At 44.1% G+C, this 26,229-nt stretch overlaps 1 protein-coding gene across 2 annotated transcripts in view; it reads left to right on the forward strand.

Moving 5' to 3' along the window:
- The window catches only part of Rerg (RAS like estrogen regulated growth inhibitor), a 105,527-nt gene extending 88,494 nt beyond the window's left edge, over positions 1-17,033 (forward strand). For both annotated transcript variants that reach the window (XM_021164841.2, XM_021164842.2), the window contains exons 3-5: positions 5,024-5,080; positions 14,023-14,096; positions 15,328-17,033. In XM_021164841.2, coding sequence (XP_021020500.1) covers positions 5,024-5,080; positions 14,023-14,096; positions 15,328-15,735 — 539 coding nt within the window. In that variant the 3' untranslated portion in view covers positions 15,736-17,033. The remainder of the gene's footprint in view (positions 1-5,023; positions 5,081-14,022; positions 14,097-15,327) is intronic.
- Positions 17,034-26,229: the final 9,196 nt, after the last annotated feature.

Raw genomic sequence — 26,229 nt, forward strand, 5'->3', positions numbered from 1 at the left:
ACTCTGTCTGGGGCTTTACATATTCTAGGAAAGTACTCTACCACTGCGTGACAGCCCCAACTCTTACCACAAACATTTTAAAGGAATTTTCAATGTTTATCGTTAGTGTGTGCACACATGTGTGTCAGTACATACCTATCACAGCTAACATGTGGAGGTCAGAAGACAACTGTGTGGAGGTGTCCCTCTCTCTTCTTCCGGGACTCTAGCATAGGTCACCAGGCTTGAACAGCAAACATCTTCACCCACTGAGCCGCCTCGCCTCTCTAGCCTCAAACATCAAACATTTTAATAAACTGTAAATTTCAGTGTCATAATGGAAAAGACCTTCTGTGCTCCCCTCAGGCTCCCAGAGCCCCTGACATCCTATAGCCACATGACTGTTTAAGAGGTTTATACAAGACAGCACTGTACTATCAGGACTTATGTCCGGCTGGTTTTTCTGCAGTGTCTTGGTTATTCCTTCTCTGTTTAAGAGTGAGTCATCATAATTGCCATGACTGAATCTTGTCTTTCATCTATCCAGTCATTATCGTCTCGTCTACCAGGAGCTATGCTAGATAACAGAAAACAAATCTCATGCTCCATGGAGTATGCATTCCTGAAGAAATGGCCAAGTGACATAAGAGCAATAGTAGCAGTAATAGGAGTAGCTGTATAGGACCCCGGTTGTTCTGTTCCTCTTAGTACAGTGGGTGCCTGTGGCAGCTAAGCAGCTGTGGCTCTCTCATGAGCAGCAGTACATGCTGGGGCGATGGGAGGAAACTGCCTCATTTCCAACAGTACTCACCATTGCTCCTTTTGGCCCAGCCACACTGGCCTGGTTCTTGCTCCGGGATCATGCCAACCACCCACACTTTCCTGTTTCGGGACCTTTGCATTTCCTCTTCTTTCTGCCCAGAGCATTATCCCTCAAGCATCGTCCCTTATACACTTCAGATATTGCTTATCAGACAGGATCCACGGGGATGGACAGATGGAATCACTGGTTAAGAGCATCTGCTGCTCTTACACAGGACCCGTGTTTGGTTCCCAGTCCCTGTATCAGGTGGCTCACAGCTGCCTGTCACTCCACTTCCAGTAATCCAGTGCCATCGACTGCTCTTTGGAGCAGCTGTATGCACGTGGCACACATACGTGCACAAACACACACACAAACATGTAAAATAAAAAAAAAAATCTTTTTAAAAGAATTACCCTTGCCACTCCTTAGATAACATCTCTCGCCCTCATCCATCAAGGACAGAGCCTCCCTAAGTTCTGTGGGTGTTCTACTCCAGGGCACTCATCCTCTCTGGCACACTACACACTTCAGCTGTCCTTTGAATGTATCCAGTTTCTTCCTAGAAGATCAGGCCATGAGGTCAGGGGTGGTGGTTTAAATTGTGACCTGGACATCTCTAGACAGAGTAGATGCCAGCACAGAATAGACGCTGAATAAGGATTAGCTCAAGTAATGGAGAATTTAGGACAAAGATGTTATATGCGATAGGCGGCATTGAACAGAGGCCTCCCAATAACAAGGAGGAGATAACAATGTTAAGTGATAAAGCAGGAAATGAAATCTGCAGGGTGGGAGCCGAGCTGGGGTAGGCTATATCATATATAAAAATCATATTCCATAATAAGATTTGTAAAAAAAATAAAGAAAAAGAAAGAATACATACTGGTCACCCTTGAAGTGTGTTATCACTGAAGCATCACTGAGACTTGGATTTAGTTCCGAGGATAATAAAACATTTGCCAGATAATACAGCACAGGTGTATTATTGTTTTCATTCTTTATGTTAATCAAATTAAAATATTATCAGAATCTAAATCTAAAAATATATCCATTTCTCCTCCCCCAAAATAACCTATAAGAAAAAAGAGAAAACCTTGAAAGCCCATCTCTAAACAGTGCGTAGCTAAGTTTTCTGTGTGCTTTGTATGTATTTGAATAGATGTTTTTTTAATGCATGCTCCTATTGTTGGAAATAGTCACTCACGTGCAGCTGTGTGAAAGAATATTGGCACTGTTTAAATCGGTGACATGGGTTCCTCACAGGCACGCTGCCTACTGGAATGAGGTTATTCTGTTTAGTTGAGAGTGAGAATCCAGCAGTGTCCCAGTCAACAGGACCAGTTTACTACCAACAACAAACATGATGTCTCAGAGGTAGACAAAAGATGTTCTTTATTTTTGTTGACTTGCTCTGACACGTATGTATGTGTGTTGACACGTGCATACCGTGGTGTGCTTGTGGATATCAGAGGACAGCTTTTCAAAGCTGTTTCTTTCCTTCCACCATGGCAGCCATGGGTCAGGCTCATTCAGGTCTTGAGCCTAACCCATGCTCTGAGCTATCCCGCCAGCCCCAGGTATACTTATGGACACCGGAAGTTTCTTTGGAATTGGCACATCCAAATTACCCCTGTATCCTATAAGATAGTCACAAGTTTGTTCAGAGGGTGACAGGTCTTTGCTATAAAAAAAGTGACCACATGGAGAAGCAGATGTGCTATTAAGAATGGTTCCAGTGAGCTGGGCCATGGTGGCAAACACCTTTAATCCCAGCACTTCGCAGGTAAAGACAGGAGGATTTCTGAGTTCAAGGCCAGCCTGGTCTACAAAGTGAGTTCCAGGACAGCTAGGACTATACAGAGAAACCCTGTCTCGAAAACAAACAAACAAACAAACAAACAAACAAAAAAAGAATGGTTCCAGTGACCACAGCTGAAAGACAAAGTTACATTATGTAAAATTTGTGTATACATATTCAAAACCTTCAAATATTAAAAAGCACCAGATTCTGAATGTCTTTTACATATCTTCCTTATAGTTTCAAAACATATTGCCAGACCCTGGCATCTTCAAATGGAGCAATTTTATGCTCAGTATATTTGATTTTTGAAAGGCAGTGGAGTGTCTAATATAGTTCAGAAATATTCTTGAAAAATGATTAAATTTTAAATGGTTTTGGAATTGAAAAACACCAGTTACATTTTTTAAACAGCTCATTTGAATAAGTCATTCCTTACAGATAACACTTTTTATAGATTGGTTTTTAGAGTTAAAGTGTGTATTCTAACTAAAGATGAAGCCTTTTAAATACCCTGGCCAGCTCTGGGACTCACAGGGTTTCACTATGTGGGCCTAGCTGGCCCAGAACTCACAGAGATCCATCTGCCTCTGTCTCCCAAGTGCTGAGATGAAAGACATGCACCACCATGCAGAGCTAACATGGATTATCTTTAAAAGAGAAAGGTATCTATCTGTACTAATTAGTTCATACATACAAAAAAATCAACATAAAAATCAAAGCCTTATTCTCAAGAGAATTTACAGTGGCAGACGAAGGGCTCAGCTGAAACCACAAGTACACTCCCTGTGGGACGAATGGCAGGGCTGGTGGCCATGCTACTGGCACATATTGACTCGAGTTAAGTCTCAACACTCTGAAATTAAGGAAGAATATTGCTATTTTCTCTCTTTAGTCATTCACAGTGAAGCCACTTATGGCTGTGGTCTGTCTGACAAAGTCCACACTGCAGCGTGCCTCGAGACAGCCCACAGCCCACTGGGGGAGAGGCCTGCATCTCTGCTGATCCTAAAAGTGACAACAGACTCAACAGCCATAGTCCTCAACTAGTTAGCTTTGCGCCATCAAGGAGTGTCTGTGAGCAACCCATTCGAGGCATTTCTGTACAAATAAAGATATAATTGATATTTTGAATTAATAAGACACCATTTCTAGCTGGGCGGTGGTGGCTCACGTCTTTAATCCCAGCACTTGGGAAGCAAAGGCAGGCGGATTTCTGAGTTCGAGGCCAGCCTGGTCTACAGAGTGAGTTCCAGGACAGCCAGGGCTACACAGAGAAACCAATCAATCTCGAAAAACCAATCAATCAATCAATCAATCAATAAAATAGATAAATAAACAAACAAACAAATAAATAAATGACACCATTTCTGAGTGACGTTCAGTAGAGTCTCAGAGACCCCATCAAAGGCCTTCAGAGAGTCCCTGAGCTTCCTTCAACTTTTAGTGTCTGTGACAGTCTCCATGAAAAACGTTCTCAAGTTTGACAGCCACTCTCAGGAACTGTAAAAGAGGACAGCTCTTTGACATGGGTCCCATCTGTTTTTCAGGGCAATAGTGTCCACTTTATTAAGCATGCTTTGTTTTTGTTGTAAGACAGGGACTATTTCTTTAGCTCAGGACAGGCTGGAATTTCGTGTGTATCCCAAGGCATCCTCAAACACACTCTCTTCCTGCCACAGCCTCCCCATGCTGGGATTACAGGAATGGGCCATCATGCATGACATAATCCCATATTTCCAGCTAAAGATGATCCAGATTGCCCATGACTTAAAATAAGTGCAGATCTTATGGAAAGATTATAGGTATTTCTTTGCGACAGGCTCTCTTACTGAACAAACCTGGAAAAAGGCAGCCAGCAAACCCTGGTGATCTTCCTGTCTCAGGTCTCCCTCTCATCCCAGCATACAGACATGCATGGCCACACCAGCTCTTTTTATATGGGTGCTGGGATCAGAACGCAGGACCCCACATTCTAGTGCAGCAAGCACATTTAGCCAAAGCCACCTCTCGAGCCCTAAAGGTGACTTTCCGGTGAGCTTTTAGAATTCCTACCTTTCGTTTTGCATAGCTACATTTCTGTAACATTGTTAGCTTGTATCTTTTCATCAGCACAGTGGCGGTCTCTTTTCTTTTTACCTACTTTTGTCAATCCCCTCTAAAACTCTAGAGATCTGTGATGTGGCTCGAATTAAAGGCTTTGTTGGAATTTCTGCGTGAGTAATCTCACAGTGTGCTGATTGAGCTTTAACCCTGTGGCAAGAAGAATAAATCTAAGCTTATTTAAACACCACCCAAGTTTGAGGCCACCATGGGGATGAGAAGTGTATTAAGAGTGAGCTTGTTGTCAAGGAAATACTGTGTGTGGTGAATGTGTATCTCAGAGGACAAGGACTCCAGCAAGACCTCACGTCTGACATGTTGTTCTTTTTCTTCCACAGCGATTGTAGTGAGATTTCTGACCAAACGGTTCATCTGGGAGTACGATCCAACCCTCGGTAGGTCATGCGTTGTATCCTCACTCCCCTTCTTCCAGTATGCTTATGATCCTCGAATAGGACAGGATGTCCATCGCACCCTGGAAAACCTCTTTTTGCACTTTCAGTAACATAATGTTCATGTTAGCAGACATAAAACCCTCCTAGAGGACAGCAATGTGCCCCATCCTAAGCCTTGAGCCTTGCAGGACTTAGTACAGAAATGAAGAAGTTACATCCATCCCAGAAAAAGATGCAGATGGGTCAATAGTATGCTTGCTCTCCCATCCAATACACAGCTTGGTCCTCCTGGGAGAAAAGCTAACACAGGCAGCATTCAGTGTGGGACAAAAAGGTATGCTGAAAAGATAATTGCTATAAGATCAAACATCTGTGTGCAGATGTAGGACAAGTGTAAACAGAGACCTTATTCTGCCCCTTTAGCTTCCAAAGATTAGACCAAGTGGTGTTTGTGGGTAGAGAAGGCAGAAATAGTGTTTATTCATAAATGTGGGTAGACTATTCCTAGGCCTTTTTGTTCTAATTTTTTTCAATTTTTTGGCTAGTGTGTGTGTGTGTGTGTGTGTGTGTGTGTGTGTGTGTGTGTCGGTCAGAGGACAATTGATCAGAGTCACTTCTCTCCTTCACCATGCAGTCTCAGGGATCAAACTCAGTTCCCCAGGCTTGGCAGAAAGCCCCTTTTGCTCACTGAGCCATCTTGGCAACTCCACAGTTTTGACTGTATGCTTCTTGGTACACACTCACTGTACACAGTATCAAGTCTCACATAGGCAATTTCCTGCAGATGTATCACGCACGGAATGGCACGTTCCGCTAAAAAGTTTGCCTCTTGCACTTTGCGTATTTCCGCCATTCCTTCTGCATGTTTATGAACTTCCTTCCCTTCACTCACCCCAGGGCTTCAGATGCTAAAGATGAAGCAGTTATCCGACTCTGATCTGGGGTGAGGAGTGTGCTCTTACTTATGCACAGAGAGGTCAAGGGTTGGGTGTCTTCTATTTGCATCCTATTTTTCAAGACAGGACTTCTCACTGAACCCGAGGTTTACCATTTATGCTAGAATGGCTGGCCAGCCCTGGGATCGTACCATCTGGTACTCGCCCATTACCCCCCACCCCTTTGTGCTGTTAGACCTGGGTTTCTGTGTGAGTTCTAGGGATACAGTCCCAGCCTACGCTTCACCCACTGAGTCATCTCCCCACATAAAGACTCCGCTTTTTAACCTTAGAGTCTAGAAAAGAGTTGGAGAATAAGTGACCACAGAGAGCCGCTGACAGGTGCTGACAGGATGCGTGTGGGAAAGGGAGCGAGGGCTCTGTCACCGATTCCTTTAGTGCTCCATTTAGAGTCTATCTGGAACTTATTTCCTTATCTCAGTAAGGGGGAGGAAGCGAGGGCTCAGTCCTTGTTTATGAATCACCCATCGGATTTCCTGTCATTATTTACACTACTCCAACGTTCTCATGGGACTTCTGAAGCCATCTTCAGATACAAGTAATTAGTTAGATGCAGTTTAAATATCCAATGGCATCCTCTTTTGTTTATGTAATGACTCATTTCTCTTTATTTTCACCATGGGTGCTATGTCTGTGGTGCTGCACTACCTGGGGACATTTCACACAAGCACATGCAGTCCATTGAACAGACTTCCCCACACTCCCTCTCCCCACTTTTTTCTTTTAATCACCCCTACTCCTGTTAACTCCCTCCGTTCCTCTGGACAGCTCTGCCTCTACTCCCGTGCCATATATACTTACGTGATTTTATTTAGCTGTATAAAACTAATAAACCACAAAGGAGGGGGAAATAAGTATGAGATCTGCCTCTGAAGGGGCTTTAGCGTCTGCTGATTACAGTCTATCTCCAGTTGCATCCATTTTCCTGCTCTTGTGGACGAGTGGTAAAACATCCCCTTGTGCGTACACACTTTCTTTGTCTGCATCTCCATTGCAGGACACCTAGCGTGCTTCTGTGACTCAGCCATGGAGCCTGAACCCCTCCGCTCTCCATACTGTGTTGTGACGGATGAGAATGGGCCTCTTCCCGCCTCCCGCTCTCTGACAACGCTGTGTTGGCAGCTCTCGGTGGTGCATTTCTCTAGGTCGATTTCAGAGTCTGTGATAGCATGGCATGACTGATTGGAATTGGCTGAAATCATAAATTATCTTGGAAGGCTCAAATCTTTATTATATCCAGTCTTTTAAACAGGAGTCTGACATATCTCCACTTTAGCAGACCCTCTTCTGAATTTGCTTTTAAAAAAGACTATTACAAGTGACTTTGCTGGTAAATACATAATTGCAATTTCCCAGATTTGTATCTGGATAGAAACATCACCAGATACCACTGTGAAGATTCAGGAAAGAAATACAAAATTATATCCCAAGATATTATCACTAGTTACTGAATGAAATGAGACTACAACGTGATATTTTCTGATTTTGTTTATCTAAATATATACCTTTCTAACACAAACAGGAACAGAAATAAAAAGACCCACATGTTGAATACAATACTTTCTTGGCTTAAGTATAAAAGGAAGAATTAAATTTAATTTCAAAATTCTAAAATTATTTTATAAGCATATATTATGGAATAATTTTGTCGGTAGGAAAATACAAAAAGTACATTTTGATTGATAACTTTCTTTCCTGTATATTCTCCGATGTTAACGTAAGGACTAAGGAGAAGAGAAACAATTATTTCCTTAGAAAAGATACTTTTAAATATTTTGTTCATCAATTCTTTTCTGCATACTTACAAGCATGGCAGAACTACGAGTTTGAGGTCGTTTATCTGCATGTAAAGTTGAACCTTGCTTTAAAAAGGAGCCATTATTCTATTGTCTTCCCCCAACTATGTAAATGCTCCCTTGGGTATTTTTCTCATTTGCATATGCTTTATAGTGATGATCTGATACTTTCCATGATTCATAGGAGTCTGGCTAAAAACTACTTATTCTCCATCCTATCTACATATCACAACAAAAGATGAAGCTTACCCAAAAAGAGCCATGACATTTTTAACTCTCTCTGAATGTGTTCTAGTAACTGATGTTACTATTTTTAATTAGTCTTTCGTGAGCCCTTTTCCTTTTGCCTTCCTCATATGGAACAGCAAGAGCTATAAATAGGAATGAGTCTATCTGAATGGTTATCTGAATGGCTATCATCTGTGCAGGCATAATTGCCTAGGAAGCAGGGCACTGCCCAGAGTGACCTTGTGCTGTGCCTCTCAGAGAGGACCTGGCTGCTAAGCAACCAGAGCCCTCCTCCACCTTCAGGAGAAACAGGTGCATGGCTCACTGGCACGTGACACTGTCATTAGGTGACACCGTCATTAGCTCGCACACTGGAGACTGGATCTGTGTGGGTGTGAACGTTGAAAACCTGTTAATTTTCCAGCACACTGGAAACCTCAATTCATAGGATTCAGGGGAAATTAGCATTTCTTGGGCTTAACTTCCTAGTCCCATAGGATCTTCCTGGAACTCGTGCTTACTTTATGAGTTTCAAAACAACCAGCAACCAAGATGGCTACATTGCAAAGCAGAATGGTGTATTTGTGACGGAGAGAGAGGAAGGGGACAGGGCTCTTGTCTTCTAGAGTTCTAATTTTGATACCTTCCTCAGAACTTGAGGAAGTGGGTTTCTTGACTTTGGACTTTTGTTGTCGTTTCATGAGAAGCAGGAAATTATGAACACCATCCTACATGTCGACAGAAGGGAGTTGTTATTGCTCTGAGGCAATCCTGTAAAGAAAACACTTTTCTCTTTGCCCTAGTTTGGTTTTCTATTGCCGCAATGAACACCATAACCAAAAGCAACCTGATGAGAGGCGTTGATCTGGCTTACATGTCCCAGTTACAGTCCATCCTGAGGGAAGCCATGGCAGGACATCAAGATGAAACTTGAAACAGAAACCTTCCTCATGGGTGGCTCAGCTGTCTTTCTAATACAGCCCAGACCCACTTGGCTAGGGACAATACCTCCAGTGGGCTGGGTCCTCCTACATCAAATTGGCAATCTAGAAAATGCCTCACAGATATGTCCATAAGCCAATCTGATGGAAACAATTCCTAAACTACAATTTATTTCCAGGGACAGCAGGGGCAGAGAGTAAGCGAGGGGAACTGTACCTAGTTCACAAAGAAGGATTTTTTTGGTTGTTTTGTTTTGTTTTGTTTTGTTTTGTTTTTTAAATCCAAGTGTTTTGAAAGATGAAGTCTCAGAAAATACCACAATCCTTTACACGGAATGATTTTCATTTCCCTGAAATTTCTCTCATCTCACCAGTGGATTCTTTGCCAGCGTTCAGCCCTGGTTTGTTAGCAACACTGAAAATTCGCCCTGAAGCTCGTCAGATCTGGGATGTGGCCCATTTAATCAGGAAGCAGCAACCTTGATGGTGGGAGGTAGATTCTGGCTGTGGACTAAACAGAATCCATAGCTGTCTATTCCCAATCAAGAGCTGAGTCTCTGCCTTCTAGAGTCGTGTTACCCTCCAAGAATGTTTTCAGACGCGAGAATACAGAGAAAGGCTTGCAGCGCATGCCTGTGTGTGTGCCTGTGTGTGGCGGGTGCGTGTCGGAGGCCTGGAGAGAGGAAGAGAGGGAAAGAGTGCTTCTTAGAGTCAAGTGCTACTGTCCTGGGACGAAGATGTTGTCGCACACTGCCGTTTGGGAGATGAGCTGCTGTCCTGCACCGCAAAGCTGAGCTACGGAGAAGGGAAAGCTGAGCTACGGAGTCAGGAGACATAGCAAAGCCCTGGGGCTCGTTGACTCTGTGCGTGGTTCATCTTGCCCGCCTTGGAGCTTCTGCACGGAGAGGCTCAAGCCGAGAGGCAAGATCTCTCCACTGAATGCTGAAGCGGAAGTGCTCAGCCACACCTTAGAGCTACTTAGTAACGATACTGCCGGAAAACCGGGCAATAGTCACGTGACGAAGAGGGCCAGAGAAGTGACCCGTCATCTAAGATGACACGACTGGTTTGCAGTTGGGCCAGCAACAGAACTCAACTCAGAGAGCAATTTCCACTCTAGTGTAAAGCCACCACGCTGCTAACTGCTGCTGTTCCTGCACTGGCCACGTGACCATACTGATGCGTGGAAATGTGCAAAGCAGCTAACTCAGTCTGAGGATTAACCGCATACAAACAGCTCTGAGTGTTCAACCTTGCCAGCGTGTACCAAATGCATGCCTATTTACAGAAATGCCACAGAATGCACGCTTTTCAAAGGCTTGTTTACGTTAGTGGTAGTTATGGGCTAGGGAGGGTGGAACGTTCCCATGGCTGCAGGTCTCCACTGAGGCTGGAGGCATCTGGTTGATCCAGAGAGGAGGTTGTCAATTGCCTGAAGTAAGGGTTCAGTGCCAAAATGGGGTCCTCTGGAAGGACATTCTCAACCATTCGGCCACCTCCTCTCCAGGTCCCTGATAAAAGATAATTCTAATATACCTAATTCAATTATGAAACTCATGTTTGTTTTAGAATAGACCTTTTTTGAGTGCATCTGGCCACAGATCTAATCAAACATACCCACAGGGCTTCAAAGAAAGGACTGAGGCTACCCGTCCTGTTAGTATAAAGAAAATAGAGAGTATGTAAGCAGTCGGAACACATGTGCATCCTTTTGATTTTTTTTTCCTTCTGAGAGAAGGTCTCTGAATATCCCCAGCTGTCCTGGTAGTCATTATGGAGACCAGGCTGGCCCCACCATGCCCAGCTTTGCTTTGAATTTTAAAATGAAGAGTAGTATGTGTGTGTTTTGTTAGAATCAGCTTACACAAGCTCACCAGTTCATATCCAATATTTTACCTCCTGAGGGAGTATGTCTGTTGTCTTGCATGTAGAGAAAATGAGTCCACAGTGACAGAAAGACACATGAGCGAAGTATTCTGAGAACAGTGGGAAGACAGTCTTCATCTTGGAGGAATTGGTCCAGCACCCGCTGCTGTGTCTGTAGCAGACATTCCCTCATTTCCTGCATTTGATCCCTTTCATTTCATTAACAAACGGCCAAAGAATCACAGAACTTCGTGCAAGTTTCATTCTGTTTTTCACACACACACACACACACACACACCCATTGTGGCCTTTTGCAGCTGAGACCTATAGCTCATTTGTCACGGGAGCCACAGAGAACAATGTCCTTTCCTCTGGGACAAATTTTGGTGCAAAGAGATGGATGAGAGGCTCAGCTTCTGTCTCCAGGCTGCAGGGTGGATGCCAGTCATTTTAAAAGGCACAGAACAGCCCAGAGGGAAGGACCAAAAGGGAGTGGCTGCCTAGTATGCGTGAGGCCAACTGGGCTTCTCCTTGGGCCCAAAGACTGAAGAAGAAGAAAGGGGATCATTGAGGAGACACTTGGACGCAGTAGCTGCTGTGAACGTCGCTTCAGAGCATCCGGTCCCAGAAAGCCACACCCTGTCATTTAGCACAGAGCAGAGCGTGGTGCAGAACGTTCGTCAGATGAGAATCCTCATGTGTGGATCGTGAGTTCCAGCAGAGGGACAAGATGCAAAAACCATTTATTCACGTCTGCTGAGTATAGTCTCATTTTAAAATGACAACTTTTCAGAAGAGGTGTGAGCCGTGCAGGTTCCTGTGGTGACTGGTCACGGTAATAATGTCACCTAGATGGCTAAGTCCTGCCCACTGCAAGCTTCCTTTCTGGCTTTTGTGTCTTGGATAGACAACTGCAAGAAAATAGGGCAGTGGTCTCCAAAGGGAGGGAGGGAGGGAGGGAGGGAGGGAGGGAGGGAGGGAGGGAGGGAGGGAAGGAAGGAAGGTCAGTCGGTTATTTGTTGGGATGGTTGGTCGGTTGGTCGTTTGGGAAGGTAGAGAGGTGTGCTGAAGAATGAACAAATATAAGCGCTGGTCCCCAAGAGAGGCAACTCCAGGCTTGTTTGATTAAATGCTTCAGTGATTGGTACGCAGAAATACCCAGTTAGTAATTGTGTTAGATGGCCTGCTGTCTGTCCAGCCTCCTCAAATATAGCACAAGCCTACAGTTTTCTTCATCTTCTGTTTTCTCATTGTTGCTTTTGTGCCACCTGCTAGCAGGGTTGGCACGTGACCTGCTTCTCGATGCCTCATCTGCGAGTGCCCTCCTTGAATCATTTCTTGTTTGTTCTGGTTTCCCTCTCTTAGAATTGAGTGCTTTGCTCACTGTTTCTAGTCCCCACCCTTTTGTTCCAGAAATGTTTGTTAGTTCATCTCACCTTTGGTGTTTGTCTCCACTTCATCCTGAAGGGACACGCGAGAATCACCTAGAATCGCAATGTTGGATTGCTTCTAATACAGGCCCACTGATATGTTTGTGCCACCAACATCCTGAATTCTATATCTCTAATAAAGAAGCCCAACATTAACTGAGCCATGTTCTCTCATGGGAGCGTACTTTGTTTTTCTCTTAATTACCCTCCTTTTTGGTCATCAATCTCTCTAAAATTCACTGTAGTGAGTACATTGTTCTTGATTATTTTTTTCCCCAGAAATTCTTAGATATCACAACCTCAGCTGTCTCCATAGCCCTATAGATTTTATTTTCTCTCCTGAGGCTCATTGCATAAAGAATAAGATTTATAGATCTGTTATCTATATTTCTTATGAAAGTTTCAAACCATGCTTTCCTTCTTATGAGCTACTGACTTGTTCTGAGGGATTTCCTCAGAACATGTCAGTAGCTCATAAGCTGGTGCCTGTCACCAGCTCAGTCCGTCTCTCTTGGCTCCTTTGTCTGTGTTTAAACTTTCATATACGACCCCAATAGCTGACTCTGCTTTGATTTCCTGTTCCACTCATATGGTGAGAGGCATCTTATACCTGCCATCTTCTTATCCCTTCAGGATTTGGGAACCTCTCCACTGTGGACCCAGCAACAGCAGCTGCTACAGGGCAACTGCTATTGTCTACTTTGACCAGACATCATGATGGAGGGATCTTATTATCCCATCCCACGCACCTGCTCAAACCCTTTATATTTTGGGCTACCATTCTTCACCACCCATCAAATGCAAGCTCAACCGCCTGCCTCTTAGGTCCCCAGTAGTTTCATATCCTGTGCTCAGCCTGTTATAGTCTCGGGGTCTTGGTCAAGTTTGGGATTTGTTGTTGTAGTTGTTGTTTTGTAAGTTTGAGGAAATAAAAGTCAGGAAAAGCTTGAGTGTAGCAGGTAGCAGTGGGAAATCAGCCAGTGAAGAACGGCCTTTATTAGAGGTGACGAAACATAAGAAATGCAGCAGGAGTAGAGAATGATGGCCTACAAAGCAGAGGTGGGGTTTCCTCCCATGATTTGGGTTGGTTAGTTTAAACAAGGATAGGATGCCAATTGCCCCATAGCTCTTACGTGAGCATGTCCTGATCCAACCTGTCCCGTCAGACCCATCAGACTCATCAGCCGACTGCAGTACCCTAGGCTTCTGCCTCAGGTCAGGAGGGAGAGGAAGAAGCCAGCCATCTTGGAGAGGAAGAAGCCAGCCATCTTGGAAGTTTACCAGCTTTATCCATCTAAGTCCCAGCCTCTCTATCCTGCCTATTCCCCTCTGGTGCTAAGGATCTTTGCACTGTTAAAGTTAGGAAGAGACACAAAAGACTATTATGTAAAAAAAATTACTTGTAGGAATATCTAGGTAGAAATATATTTTGCATGGAAAATGCCTCTTTCGTCTTATAATGCAGAAGCCTCGTCTAATTTAAATGGAAAAGAGCACTAGGGGTCTGGCCTCACAGAACAAGATGCAGCCCGAGGAAAGGATGGAGGAGCAAGCAGGCAGCTGTTCCTTTGTCCATCTATCCTTCCATCCTCTCTTCCCTGGACAGCTCCCTGCCCCGCCCAGCTCCACTCCTCCCCGCATTGCTACAAAGGCAAGAATCCTGTGCCTAATTTCTCACTTCAAGGATCAAATTCAATCTCTCATGTCCCTTTCTCATTCTTTTAGAATCAACCTACCGACACCAGGCAACCATAGACGATGAAGTTGTTTCTATGGAGATCCTGGACACCGCTGGCCAGGTGAGTAGGAATTCAGCCAAGTGTTTACTGCAGCAAATAGAAAAAGAGATAGGTAAAATAAACACCGTTATTGAAAGGAACCACTGATGTCCTCATGTGCAAGGTGAGTCTCTGAGAGAGCCTTGGCCTGAGTTCCAGTTCTCTTTGACCACCACATACAGGTGTGTGTGTGTGTGTGTGTGTGTGTGTGTGTGTGTGTGTGTGAGAGAGAGAGAGAGTGTGTGTGTGTGTTGCATGTCACATTATGTGGAGAAGGTCCCTACAATACTTGCCTGCAAATTTCCTTTGACATTAGTCAGATCATGTCTTACAAAAACAGTAGAGATGACCAGGGGAGTGATGGTTATAGGGTCAGGCATTTCCATGGTGCTATAACAATGACGGGTGGCCTTCAAAGGGACTTGAGTTAAAGTGTTTCATCAAAGAACTGCTCCTGAAATTAATTGTAACTCATCTCTCCCTCCTTCTGCATGGACCTTCACTCAGTACTGAGCACGCCAAGAGAGGCAGAAGCCTCTAGAAGACAATTGAACCTAAGGAAACAATACTTTATTCTCTGTCCTTCCCTCTCCTCTCCTCTTCCTCTTCCTCCTCCTCTTCTTTCTTCATTTCCTCCTCCTCTTCCTTTTCTTCTTCTTCCTCTTTTTCTCTTTCTTCTTCCCCTCTACCCCTCACACTTCCTGTCTCTCTTCTCACACACAGTGTCTCTTCATCTCACTACTAGTAGCCCAGGCTAGCCTTGAACATGACCTCTTCTTGCCTCTGCCTCCTAAGTACAGGGAACTCAGGTGCATCCAGGCCCAGCCAGCAACACCTTCAGACTGTGTGTTCTTTTCTCATGGAGGAGGAGCCACCCCTCTGACAGTCACCGCAGGAGAACTTTCCTCATCACTACTGATCTATAACGCAGATTAGGATATTGGAATGGGGGGGGGTCCTAGTCCTCAAGCTTAAACAGTAGATTTTATATAGCTTATTACTTCTTTTTCTGTTCCTAGGGTTATCAATGGTCTATAAACTGAACAAGAAGGCAATTAAGACAAATGGGGGTGAGCTGTACTTACCTTCTAAACTAATGAAGGAAATAAGTTCATCCAGGAAGACAGCCAAGATGTTTAATAACAAACGGATACGAAGCAATGCAATTAAGGGATTAGTAGGCAATAACATTGTGCACTTTGGGATGAGGCCCAGGTCTTCTCCTGATTGCAGCTCTTTTCTTTGCCCACAGGAAGACACCATCCAGAGGGAAGGGCACATGCGCTGGGGAGAAGGCTTCGTGTTGGTTTACGACATCACCGATCGAGGGAGCTTTGAAGAAGTGCTGCCGCTGAAGAACATCTTAGATGAAGTCAAAAAGCCCAAAAACGTGACTCTCATCTTGGTCGGAAACAAAGCCGACTTGGACCACTCCAGACAAGTGAGCACAGAGGAAGGGGAGAAGCTGGCGACGGAACTGGCGTGTGCGTTTTACGAATGTTCCGCCTGCACGGGAGAGGGGAACATCACAGAGGTGTTCTATGAGCTCTGTCGAGAGGTGCGTCGAAGGAGGATGGTGCAGGGCAAGACAAGGCGCCGCAGCTCCACCACACACGTCAAGCAAGCGATTAACAAGATGCTCACCAAAATCAGTAGTTAGAGGCCCTGCCGAGATGTGCTGGAACGTGGGAAGGCCTTCCTGGCTCTCCTGCCGCCCCTCTAGCCACAGCAAAGATATCCTCCTTATTCCGAGTTTGGGGGATGTCAGGGTTTCTCGTGGGTCCCTATCCACTATATGCTGGGAAATTCTCTGAGTATCTTCTGCAGCCCCATGCTGTGACAGTCTCTCCCTTCCCTGCTTGCTGTAGGATCCGTGCTAATGTAGTTTGAAGATGCAACCACCAAAGATGCTGAAGTGGCTGGGTTCGTGGAGGCTAATTGTAGGCATCTCTGCCTTGATTAAACAAGTTGAAGTCTTTTCAAAGGCATTTTAAGATTCTGAATCTTGTGGAAGACTACAAAGGTCGCCATAAGGTTTTGTGATGTCTGGTGTGAACTTGAGGAGGGTAGCTGAGCGATTAGAACCGGGGAACAGAATTCTGGTTCCCATTTGAAGTGAGGATTTTTTTAATTGTTACTATTATTACCTTACTTAAATTATGCCGTTTTTCTTTAACACTTTATTTTATTTTTAGATTGAAATGTTATTACTGACTTTGTGATGTAATTGCCCATTTCAATTCAAGTTGATTCTCTCAATAATCTACAGCAGTCCTTACATACCCTATTCTATTATTTCCTTAATAACAAAAGAAACAAGACCCACACTTCACACCCTGCTGTGGCTTTGCTTCCCCAAGCCTTGGTGATAAGAAAAACAAACCCACCAGGAATCTTTGAGCCCACTCCTGACCTCACTGCATGTTAGTAGGGGATGGCAATTAGAGACACCTGGTTTGTATATTACTCTATTAGCACCGTAGCGGGAAGCTAACCCTCTAAATAAGAAAATTATGACGCATAGTTATTTCTCTTTGGAAGCAAAGGCAGAATCCCATGCATTCAGAAAAAGCCAGCCCCTGATTCAGTAAGTTGGCCACATGCCTTGTTAACCTTTTAACCTTTGGGTAAGATTAATTCACATGAGAGAGTTCAGAAAAATAATGGGTGAGTAAAATTCACTCTACATGAACGAGCGTGCACAAAGTAGATGCTTGGCTGGCAAAAGGATTATGTAACTGCCAAGAGTTTATGATCCTTCTCTTCATTTCCTGCCCCATATACTGAGATTTGGGCACTTTATTTTACAATAAAATATATATATCTTTTACGATGTATTTATATGTATACATATAAGTATGTATAAAATTTGTAAGCATCGAAGATTTTAATTCACCAATGTATTTGAACAATCTGGTGTAACTGACTTCGTTTTATGTGATTATAATAAAAAATATAATTTTCAAATTCTGTTGGAATTCTTTTGTGAATAGTTTGTGAGCTTAGGGGAGGCATGGGAAGCAATTGGATTGCAGAAAGGAACGCCAATGAGCTTGGTTTGGAAAGAAATAGCTCCTGCTAATAATAGTAGATGCTGCTTTTAGAATACTCAGGCTCTTAATTCCTTTTCTCCACTAATTGTTACAATTATTCTAAGACAGTAGTGCTGAGATCACTGTGTAGAGGTAAAATTGAGCCAGGTGGGAAAGGAAGTGATGTCATCAAGTCTACATGGTGGGTTAGAGGGTAGAGCCAGAACATTAACTGAGAGTCAGAGTCGGACTTTGCAGCCCACACAACCAACTTGCTAGGCAGCTTCTAGCCTGGATTGCAGGGGTGAAGTCACAGGATGAGCCAGACAGCTCTTAGCCTGGATTGCAGGGGTGAAGTCACAGGATGAGCCAGACAGCTCTGAGCCTGGATTGCAGGGGTGAAGTCACAGGATGAGCCAGATAGCTCTGTGCCTGGATTGCAGGGGTGAAGTCACAGGATGAGCCAGATAGCTCTGAGCCTGGATTGCAGGGGTGAAGTCACAGGATGAGCCAGACAGCTCTGAGCCTGGATTGCAGGGGTGAAGTCACAGGATGAGCCAGACAGCTCTGAGCCTGGATTGCAGGGGTGAAGTCACAGGATGAGCCAGACAGCTCTGAGCCTGGATTGCAGGGGTGAAGATACAAGATGAAGTGATTAAGAAAAAACTTGCCTTCTTTATTCCCTTGTTGATTCATTCCCTGTAAATATGTCTAAATATGCTGAATATGCAATTTTATACAGCCCATTTGATGATACAGGACCCGAATTTAAGAAATACATTAGAACAGTCTAGGGGAGGGTGGAAATCTTCTAAGTTGTAGAAACAGCATGGAATGAAAATATGAAGACCTGAAAGGTGGTGATGAATGCAGAACCCTGGAGGAGATCCAAGGGCCACGTGTATCATTTCTAGAGGAACAAGGGTGTGGGGAAGTTGAAGGAAAGAATTCAAGGTGCACAGAGGGCAGAAAGCAAGCCTAAAGTCACAAACTCCTATTCCAGCAAGAACGTCTGCTAAGGAGGAAAGTGAGGCACTGCCGTGGTGATGTCCATTAGGCGGTCGATCAATCAAAAGGGAACACACAAGGGACGCTGCTGTTTGCAATCTGTCGCCTTCTAGAGCCAGTCCTTGAGTATCTCTACTAGGAAATGTATCTCAGCCAGTCCCTGCTAGAAACAAATTCCGAAGGTGGTGAAAACCCGAATGTCCTTTTTGAATCAAACATTGAGAAATGACCCAGGGGTTAGGAGCCTTTGCTGCTCTTGCAGAGCATCTGGGTGTTTCCTCAGCACCCTCTGTGAAGGTTCCCAAGTGCCCGCAATTCCAGTTCCAGTGGACCCAGCTCCCTCTTCTGGCCTCCACGGGCATTACACATATGTGTACACATGCATACACCCAGGCCAGCACTCAACACATAAAGTAAAGTAAACAAAACTAAACTAAGGAAGTCAAATGTGCAGCCAGTACAGTAAACCAGGCTAGACCTGGGCGTGCAAATCCATGCAAGAGTAAAAACCCCATCTTTTGATTAATGAACATGCAAGTATACTGCTGTAACTCAGTTACTGCTCTCATAACCCAAGCTTCTACACAAATAAAGATTGCAAACAAACTATCAGTTGTTTGACAGGCTCGCTTCATTTTGATGAATGCTAGCGATGCAATATTTATTTACTAAATTAAGGATAGGGTCCTTTCTCCCACATCAAACGCATGCCGTTCATGTAGGCGCAGCGCAGTGGCAGTGAACTGGTTATTCTCACGTAGCACAGTACTAGAAATAACTTCTTCCAAATAATAGAGTAGATCCTGAGAGCTCATTGAGATAAAAATCAGAATTTGAGGAGGCCAAGTTCATCAGAATCTGTGGCCCAACAGATTGGCTAAGCCTGTCACTACAGCCTGTCACTACAGGCATGATTCAGGCTGAAACAAAGGGCAGAGAAGGGCTTCACTGGTCACTTTCCTACACCAGGACCAACTTAAGGGAAGAGGGAACACAAGGGAGGGAGTATTGTGTGAAGAATTCAGGTCATAATGGCAGGAATGTGACCAGACCTTGTTCACATCTGGATCTCAGCTTTATGGGAGGACATTGCTTACATTCAAAAAGTGGGTCTTCCCCAGTAAGCCTTTCTTACTCTTCTCTGGGGATTCTGGAATTGGTCTCCAGGCCACACTCAAAGACGTGCCTGACTAATACAATCAAGTCAACGATGAAAACAACCCAGAACAAGAGTGACAGATCCATGAACATTGGGAGGAGCATATACAGGACTAGGGACAGTTTGTGTTCCCATCAGCCACAATGAAATATCTTCACAGTGTACAAATGATACAGGGGAGCTTGGAAAACCAGGGAAGGAGGAGAACTTTGCCTTGGGTGTAAGACTAAATTCGTTTTATTTCTTATAGTCACTCTAATAGAGCTTTAAAAAGTTGAACACTGAATCCAGGTAACTTGGTTTTTGTTCTGGAAAAGTATATCCAACATCCTATTACAAAAGTATACAAGCAAGATTTGACAAGATTGGAAACCAAGATGGTTCATAGATGATCTAAAATCTGTATGCAAAGAGACAAGAAATAGGATTAAGGACTGGCAAATAGAAACAGAGTGGGAGATGCTATCATTATCAAACAAGGAAGTTGGGACAGCCTTACAGACTCGCTCCATGGAGGCAGGAAGGTAAGGAGAGGTCTGAGCATCACAGGGGCAGATAAAAACAGTCAGCGTGAGTGGTTTCTCCTGAAAAAGATAACATACTGAGTTTGATTATCATCAAATTGGATGTTGGAAAACCCTAATCAGAGAGATGGCACAGCAACTAGGATGACGGAAATGAAACAATGAGGAAGAAAATGACCATAGACTCTATTAGATAGACTCAAGCAGAGTAACATGTGACATGACTGAACTCTCAGAAGCAGAGATTACTATTGGTGGGGCAAGGACTAGTAGTAGGCTGGAGAGATGGCTCAGTGGTTAAGAGCACTGGATGCTCTTCCAGAGGACCCAGGATTGATTCCCAGCAACCACATGGTATCTCACAACTGTCTATAACTAGTTCCATGGAATCCCACATCCTCAGTGGTACCCAGATATAAATGCAGGCAGAACACCCTGCCTGCTTAAAATACATGTAACCAACAAAACAATTTAACTAAGCCAGGCAACGGTGGCCACACCTTTAATCCCAGCCCTCAGGAGGCAGAGGCAGGTAGATCTATATAAGTGTGAAGCCAGCCTGGTCTACAGAGTGAGTTCCAGGACAGCCAAGGCTACACAGAGAAACCCTCTCTCAAAAACAAACAAACAACCCCAAACCACACAACAACAAAAAATCAATCAGTAATAATTGAGAAAATCATCACTGAAAGGAAAATCCAAATTGTAAACTTTCAGATCTAAAAAGCTCAAAAGACTCCAGCAATAAAATATTTAAGGATACTAATAACATAATTGTTAAAATCAAATTGATGAAAGACGATGATATGGAAAAATTTAAAAGATGCGGAGGGAGCCGAGATACTCATTACCTACAGAGAAACAAGGGTGGGAACAGGAGCAGCCACCTATTCTGCACGACTGGAGGACATTGGAGTGACATTTTATTTCAATTAGTAGAAGGAAAAAATGGCTTAGAATGCAAGGTACAGTATTTTTCATCACTGGGTCCCAGGGGCAAACCAAGCTTAAGAGGACCACAGACACCCAAAGGCCCTGGGCCCCACTAAGATGAGTGAGTAAGGAGTAGAGTGATGGGAGGGAAAGAGATGCAGAAGGATGTGTGCACAGTGAAGAGAGGCAGGACTGGAGACTCCAGGGTAGCTGGAACAGCCTGATGTGAGTATGTGACAATGCCAACCTAAGGCCATGCATTGTGAGGCCCTGGCCCGTGCTGCCTCCAGGGCTATGTCTGGGTCCTTGTCCCTACAGCAAAGGTCAGGTGGATACCCCTTGTCTGGGCTGAGGTCATATTGATGTCTGAGCACTTGTAGAGCTGGCCCTCCCCCCTTGCCTGGGCATCTTGAGAGAGTTAGCTCCAAAGGCATGATCCTGGAAGAGCTGGTTCTGTCACTTACCTGTCAGTGGTGTGGGCAAGGAAGAGATGCCCTCCCCCCACTCTTCACACCTTCAAGGTGCTAATCTCACTCTGTTTATAAAATCCAGGGCCTCAACCCAGGGGAATGGTGCAGCCCTTAAATGATATGGGAAGCTAGGACAACACATATCAATTAAGAAGACCAAGACAACCCCTGAATATGTGCCCACAGGTCAACTTGATCTAGCCAAGCCATCATTGAGATTCTGTGAGCAGGTGGTGATTCCCGGTTGTAACAAATTGAAAATTAAAACTAACCGTCACACTGCCCATGCTCAGATCTGGGAGGCACAGTGGCAGTTCATACTCAGAGAGGGCTCTAGACTGGGCATTTGCTGTGAGCCAGCTGGATGAGACAGACTCCTTGACATATGCTTGAAACAAAGAGTCCAAGTCTCCAGATTTTCAGTTTGCATCTTTTTCTGATCTTAAGAAAGTATCCATATTTTATGCAAATAATAACTTTACTTAAATCTCATTCACTGAAAATAACTTTGGTTATTCTATGACAGAGCTGTGTGTGTGCGTGTGTATGTGTGTGTGTGTTTGTGTGTGTGTGTGTGTTTATGTTGTATACATGTGTGTTGTGAGAACACTCACTCATGTATGCTAGTTTGGAGGCCAGAAGTTGATGGCGGATATCTTCTATTACAACCAGTTATTTTTTAAGACAGGATTTCTCACTGTGATGGTTTGTATATGGTTGGCCAAGGAAGTGGCACTGTAGGGAGGTGTAGCCCTGTTGGAGTAGTGTGGCCTTGTAGGTGTGGCCTTTAAGACCCCCATCCTAGCTGCCTGGGAGCGAGTATTCTGCTAGCAGCCTCCAGATGAAGAACTCTCAGCTCTTCCTGCACCATGCCTGCCTGGATGCTGCCATGTACCTGCCTTGATGACAATGGACTGAACCTCTGACCCTGTAAGCCAGTCCCAAATAATATTGTCCTTATAAGAGTTGTCTTGGTCATGGTGTCTGTTCACAGCAGTAAAACCCTAAGACACTCACAAATGTGGAGCTCTCCATTTTAGTTGCAGCAGTTGGCCAGTGGGCCCCTGGAATCCTCTGGTCTCCATTCCCAATGCTGGTGTTCCACAGGCTGTGACAGTTTGAATGAGGATGTCCCCCACAGGCTCGTCTGTGTGAATGTCTGGTCCTCAGTTATTGGAACTGTTTGGGAAGGACTGGGAGGTGTGCTCTAGGTAGAGTATGAGTGAGTGGCTTTGATGGGGAAGGTGTGACACTGTGGTGGGATTGGGGTTTCAAAAGCCCAGCAGGGCCCAGTCTCCCTCTCAGTCTGCCTGCAATTAACCAATCAGACGTGAGCTCTCAGCTACTCCTCCAACACTGCGGCTGCCTGCCTTCCACCATGCTTCACACTACAATGATGATGGGTTAAGCCTCTGGATCTGTAGCAAGGCCCCAGCTAAATGCTTCCTTTTATGAGTTGTCTTGGTCATGGTGTCTCTCCATGGCAATAGAACAACTAAGACAGATCCCTGCGCCCACCTTTATTTATTTATTTATTTTACCACATGAGTACTAGAAAGCCTAACTCTGGTTCTTACGCTGGAAGAGAGACCATTTTACACACTGAGCCATCTCCTCAACCCTGAGAAAGATTTGGAAGGATAAAGGTTGTCACTGTAAGCTATTGAAATTCTTGATGAGACCCATGTGGTGTTCCTCCACAAGAGCCTGTAACATGGCCATAAAAACTTTCATCTTGTCCTTATCTCATCTTCTCGGAGTTTGAGGAGCCAAGGGATTATTGAAAGAAACAAGTATTACATGGAGACAAATATAGACTGCTGACTGAATCTATTCCCCGAGCTGCAAAGTCAAACTGTTGGTGCCAGTGACATCCAACTTAAAATTTATGCTCAGAACATTTGCTGGTAAATTAGCTTTTCGGAATGCCGAATACAATTTCCCTGGAAAACAATACTGTAAATCTCATCTATGTTCCCCCAGTGAGCCTGCAGCGGCATACTTAAGTTATATAGAGCACATGGCTTTTCCTCGGGGTATATATATCAGCATCTCAAAAAGATTAAAAATACTTCCAGCATCCCCTCATCTATCCTTCAATTTCATGCTGACACAATTAGGTCGCCCTTCCTTGAACTCTCGACTGAACACCTTCATTTGGGAGATGCTTCAGATTGGAAATCTTTGATGACCATGGTTGATATGTTAAACAGAGCTGGCTGGTACTATTTCAAATAGCATCGGCAATTAGAGAAAAATATAAAATATTTATTATTTATTTATTTATTTACTTACTTACTTATTTATTTTGGAGAAAAGATGCCTAGCTACACAAGGCAAGTGCATCATGATGTAAAACAGACCAAAGGGCCTCACTCATTGCCCAATTCACCAGCATTCCTCAAAGGTCACTTTCTGGGGATTTGTACTGCTACAAAGTAACATTTAAAGAAGCATGGAGAACTCCTGCGCTCAGGAGCCTGAATCAGTCAGGTCTCTGTGAGTTCGAGGCCCACTGGAAAAGCATGATGAGTTCCATACCATCTAGGGCTACATAGAGAGACCCTGCAACCTCCAGAAATTCCCAGTCTCCATATCACGCTGTTGTAAGAGAGGTGGGATTACAAATGTGCAATGTCCCACCCAACTTTACATAGGTTCTGTGGATTCAAACTCAGAGTCTTATGCTCACTGCCAGTAGTTCCTGTACTGAATCATCCGCCTGGCCTCAGTATTTTTTTATGTGTAAGAAGGACAGGATAAAGAGTTGTCTCAGCACTAGGAGTACTCGCTGCTCTTATAGAGTACTGGTGGTCAATTCCCAGTATCCATTATAAGCTCACAACTGTCTGTAACTCTACCTCCAAGAGGCTCAGCGTCTTCTTTTCAAAGACTCTCTGACATAGCTTGGATACGGTTTGAGCGGAGCTTAGGTCTCATGGTGGCAATATTGAGAGGTGGTGGCCCTTTAAGAGGAGACATCAGTGGAAAGTCTTTAGCTTTTCAGGGGAATGCACCTGAGTGATTTCATGTATATCTGAGAGAACCCTAATTTTATTCAATGAGCTGTTGGAAAGGTCCCTTGCCTTTACATCTGTTTTCCTGTCTTCCAGGAGATCTCTCTTGCACCCACTTTCTTAGGATTGAACAGATAGAGCCGTTCAAACAAGGATTTAGAGTCTCCAAAATGGTTTGCTAAGAAGTTTCCTTTACTTATACCGCATCTGGTATCAGATACCCTGATTCCTAGGACTCCCTTTTCACCCCAGGATTGCCTTGAGCTTGAAGCAGTCTTTGTGCCTCAGCCAGTCTTCCAGGTACTGGGGCTGCAGATGAGAGCCACCCCTCTGCCTTCTGAATGCAGGTTTCCTAGTGGCTCGATGATACTCTTTGAGAACTGGCATAGCAAACTACTATTATATGTTTTTCTTAAGACTCAAAGCTTAGGGGGAAATCAAAGGAGAAGGAGAAGAACTATAAGAGTCAAGGTTTCATGCAAGACTCTCTTCCAGACACGGCTTTGAAGCTGCATCCATGAAACCTCAACAGCCTTGATTTCTAAATAAGACATGCATAATGACAACACCACCTGCTGTGCCAACATGGAAGACCGGAATCTTAGGACATAAGAACATCTCACTCGAGATAAGGAGCTATAGGCGATCAATGGCTGCTGGCAGAGGGAGAGTCAGTTTTTCCCCCTGGGATGAGCTTTCTAAATGATTATCACACCACAGGTGATCAGCCCTGAATGCATTGCACAGAAGCAACACTGAATGGTCTTCCCCGTCTATATATACATTTATTGACATTAGCGATATCTCTATCTATGAAATAATAATAATAATTAAACAAGAAGAGGTCATGAATTTCAGAGGAAGTAGGTGGAGCATAGGAAGAATCAGAGGAAGAAGGAGGGATGGAAATTACGCGAGTAAAGTAACCATGCATGAAATTCTCAAAGAGTAAAATAAAAAAAAGCGACTTAAATTTAGAAAAAGCAACGAGATTGTTCTGCATACACAAATGATTTGAGCTTATAAAAGGAGTCTCTAGCTTACTTCTAAGAATGTCAATGTATCATTTCCCTTAAAACTCAAACGTGTCCCGAAGATTATTTTTTTTATACAAAAATTCAGTTTACAAAGACATTTTCCAGACTGTCTCCAGTACACGGAGTGAGCTGCATGCTTGTCATTAGTGGCAGTCCTCAAACACAGTGGAGTTTATCACTTAAAGCCCTGCTTTTGTCTATATCTCTACTTGAATGATCTGCAATAGTTAACGTGATAGACTCAGACGCTATAAGAAAACTTGCGGTGTAGGAGCCTGTGTCTCACCGGAGAAGGATGCTCAGCCTCAGTCATCAGCTTAAGCCATTCACAAGCCAGCGATGCCACTTGGATTTTGAAGTGAGCTTTGCTGTTTTCCCTTAGTCCATTTTGCTTGACCTTGGTAAAATCTGGACCATGAAGGAAATGCGAGGTCAATTAAGATGGGTTTTGCCACGCTAGCTTTATTCAGGCACCTTTCTGCTCATGATTTCATTTCATACCTATGCTGATTTTTTTTTCCAAAAAGTAGGTCTGTAGCATAGTAGCAAACTGCAGAGTTCAAACAGTAAGATAGACCTGCATCAGCCAATGCACAGAATCAATGCTTCGTGTTGTCGTTGAAAAGGTCGTCTAGGGGCTGGAGAGATGGCTCAGTGGGTGAGAGTGAGGACTGTTCTTGTAGACCAGAGTTTGGTTCCCAATATCCATGCTGCTCTCATCCACAGGTAACTTGAGCCCCAGGGGATCTGATGTCATCAGGACTTCCGGAAAACCTACACACAAATACCCCTCACACTCATGCACGTACCCACAGAGACACACAGACACAGGTAGACAGACAAAAACACCCACGCACACCTCACACACTCACGTGCGTATACACACAGAAACACTCAGACATAGACAAACAGACACACACGTACATGTACATACACACAGAGACACACAGACAGAAAGACATTCACACTCATAT

Source organism: Mus caroli, unplaced genomic scaffold (genome assembly GCF_978045245.1).
Source record: "Mus caroli unplaced genomic scaffold, Mus_caroli_1 scaffold_7, whole genome shotgun sequence".
In the NCBI taxonomy this organism is placed as follows: Eukaryota; Metazoa; Chordata; class Mammalia; order Rodentia; family Muridae; genus Mus; species Mus caroli.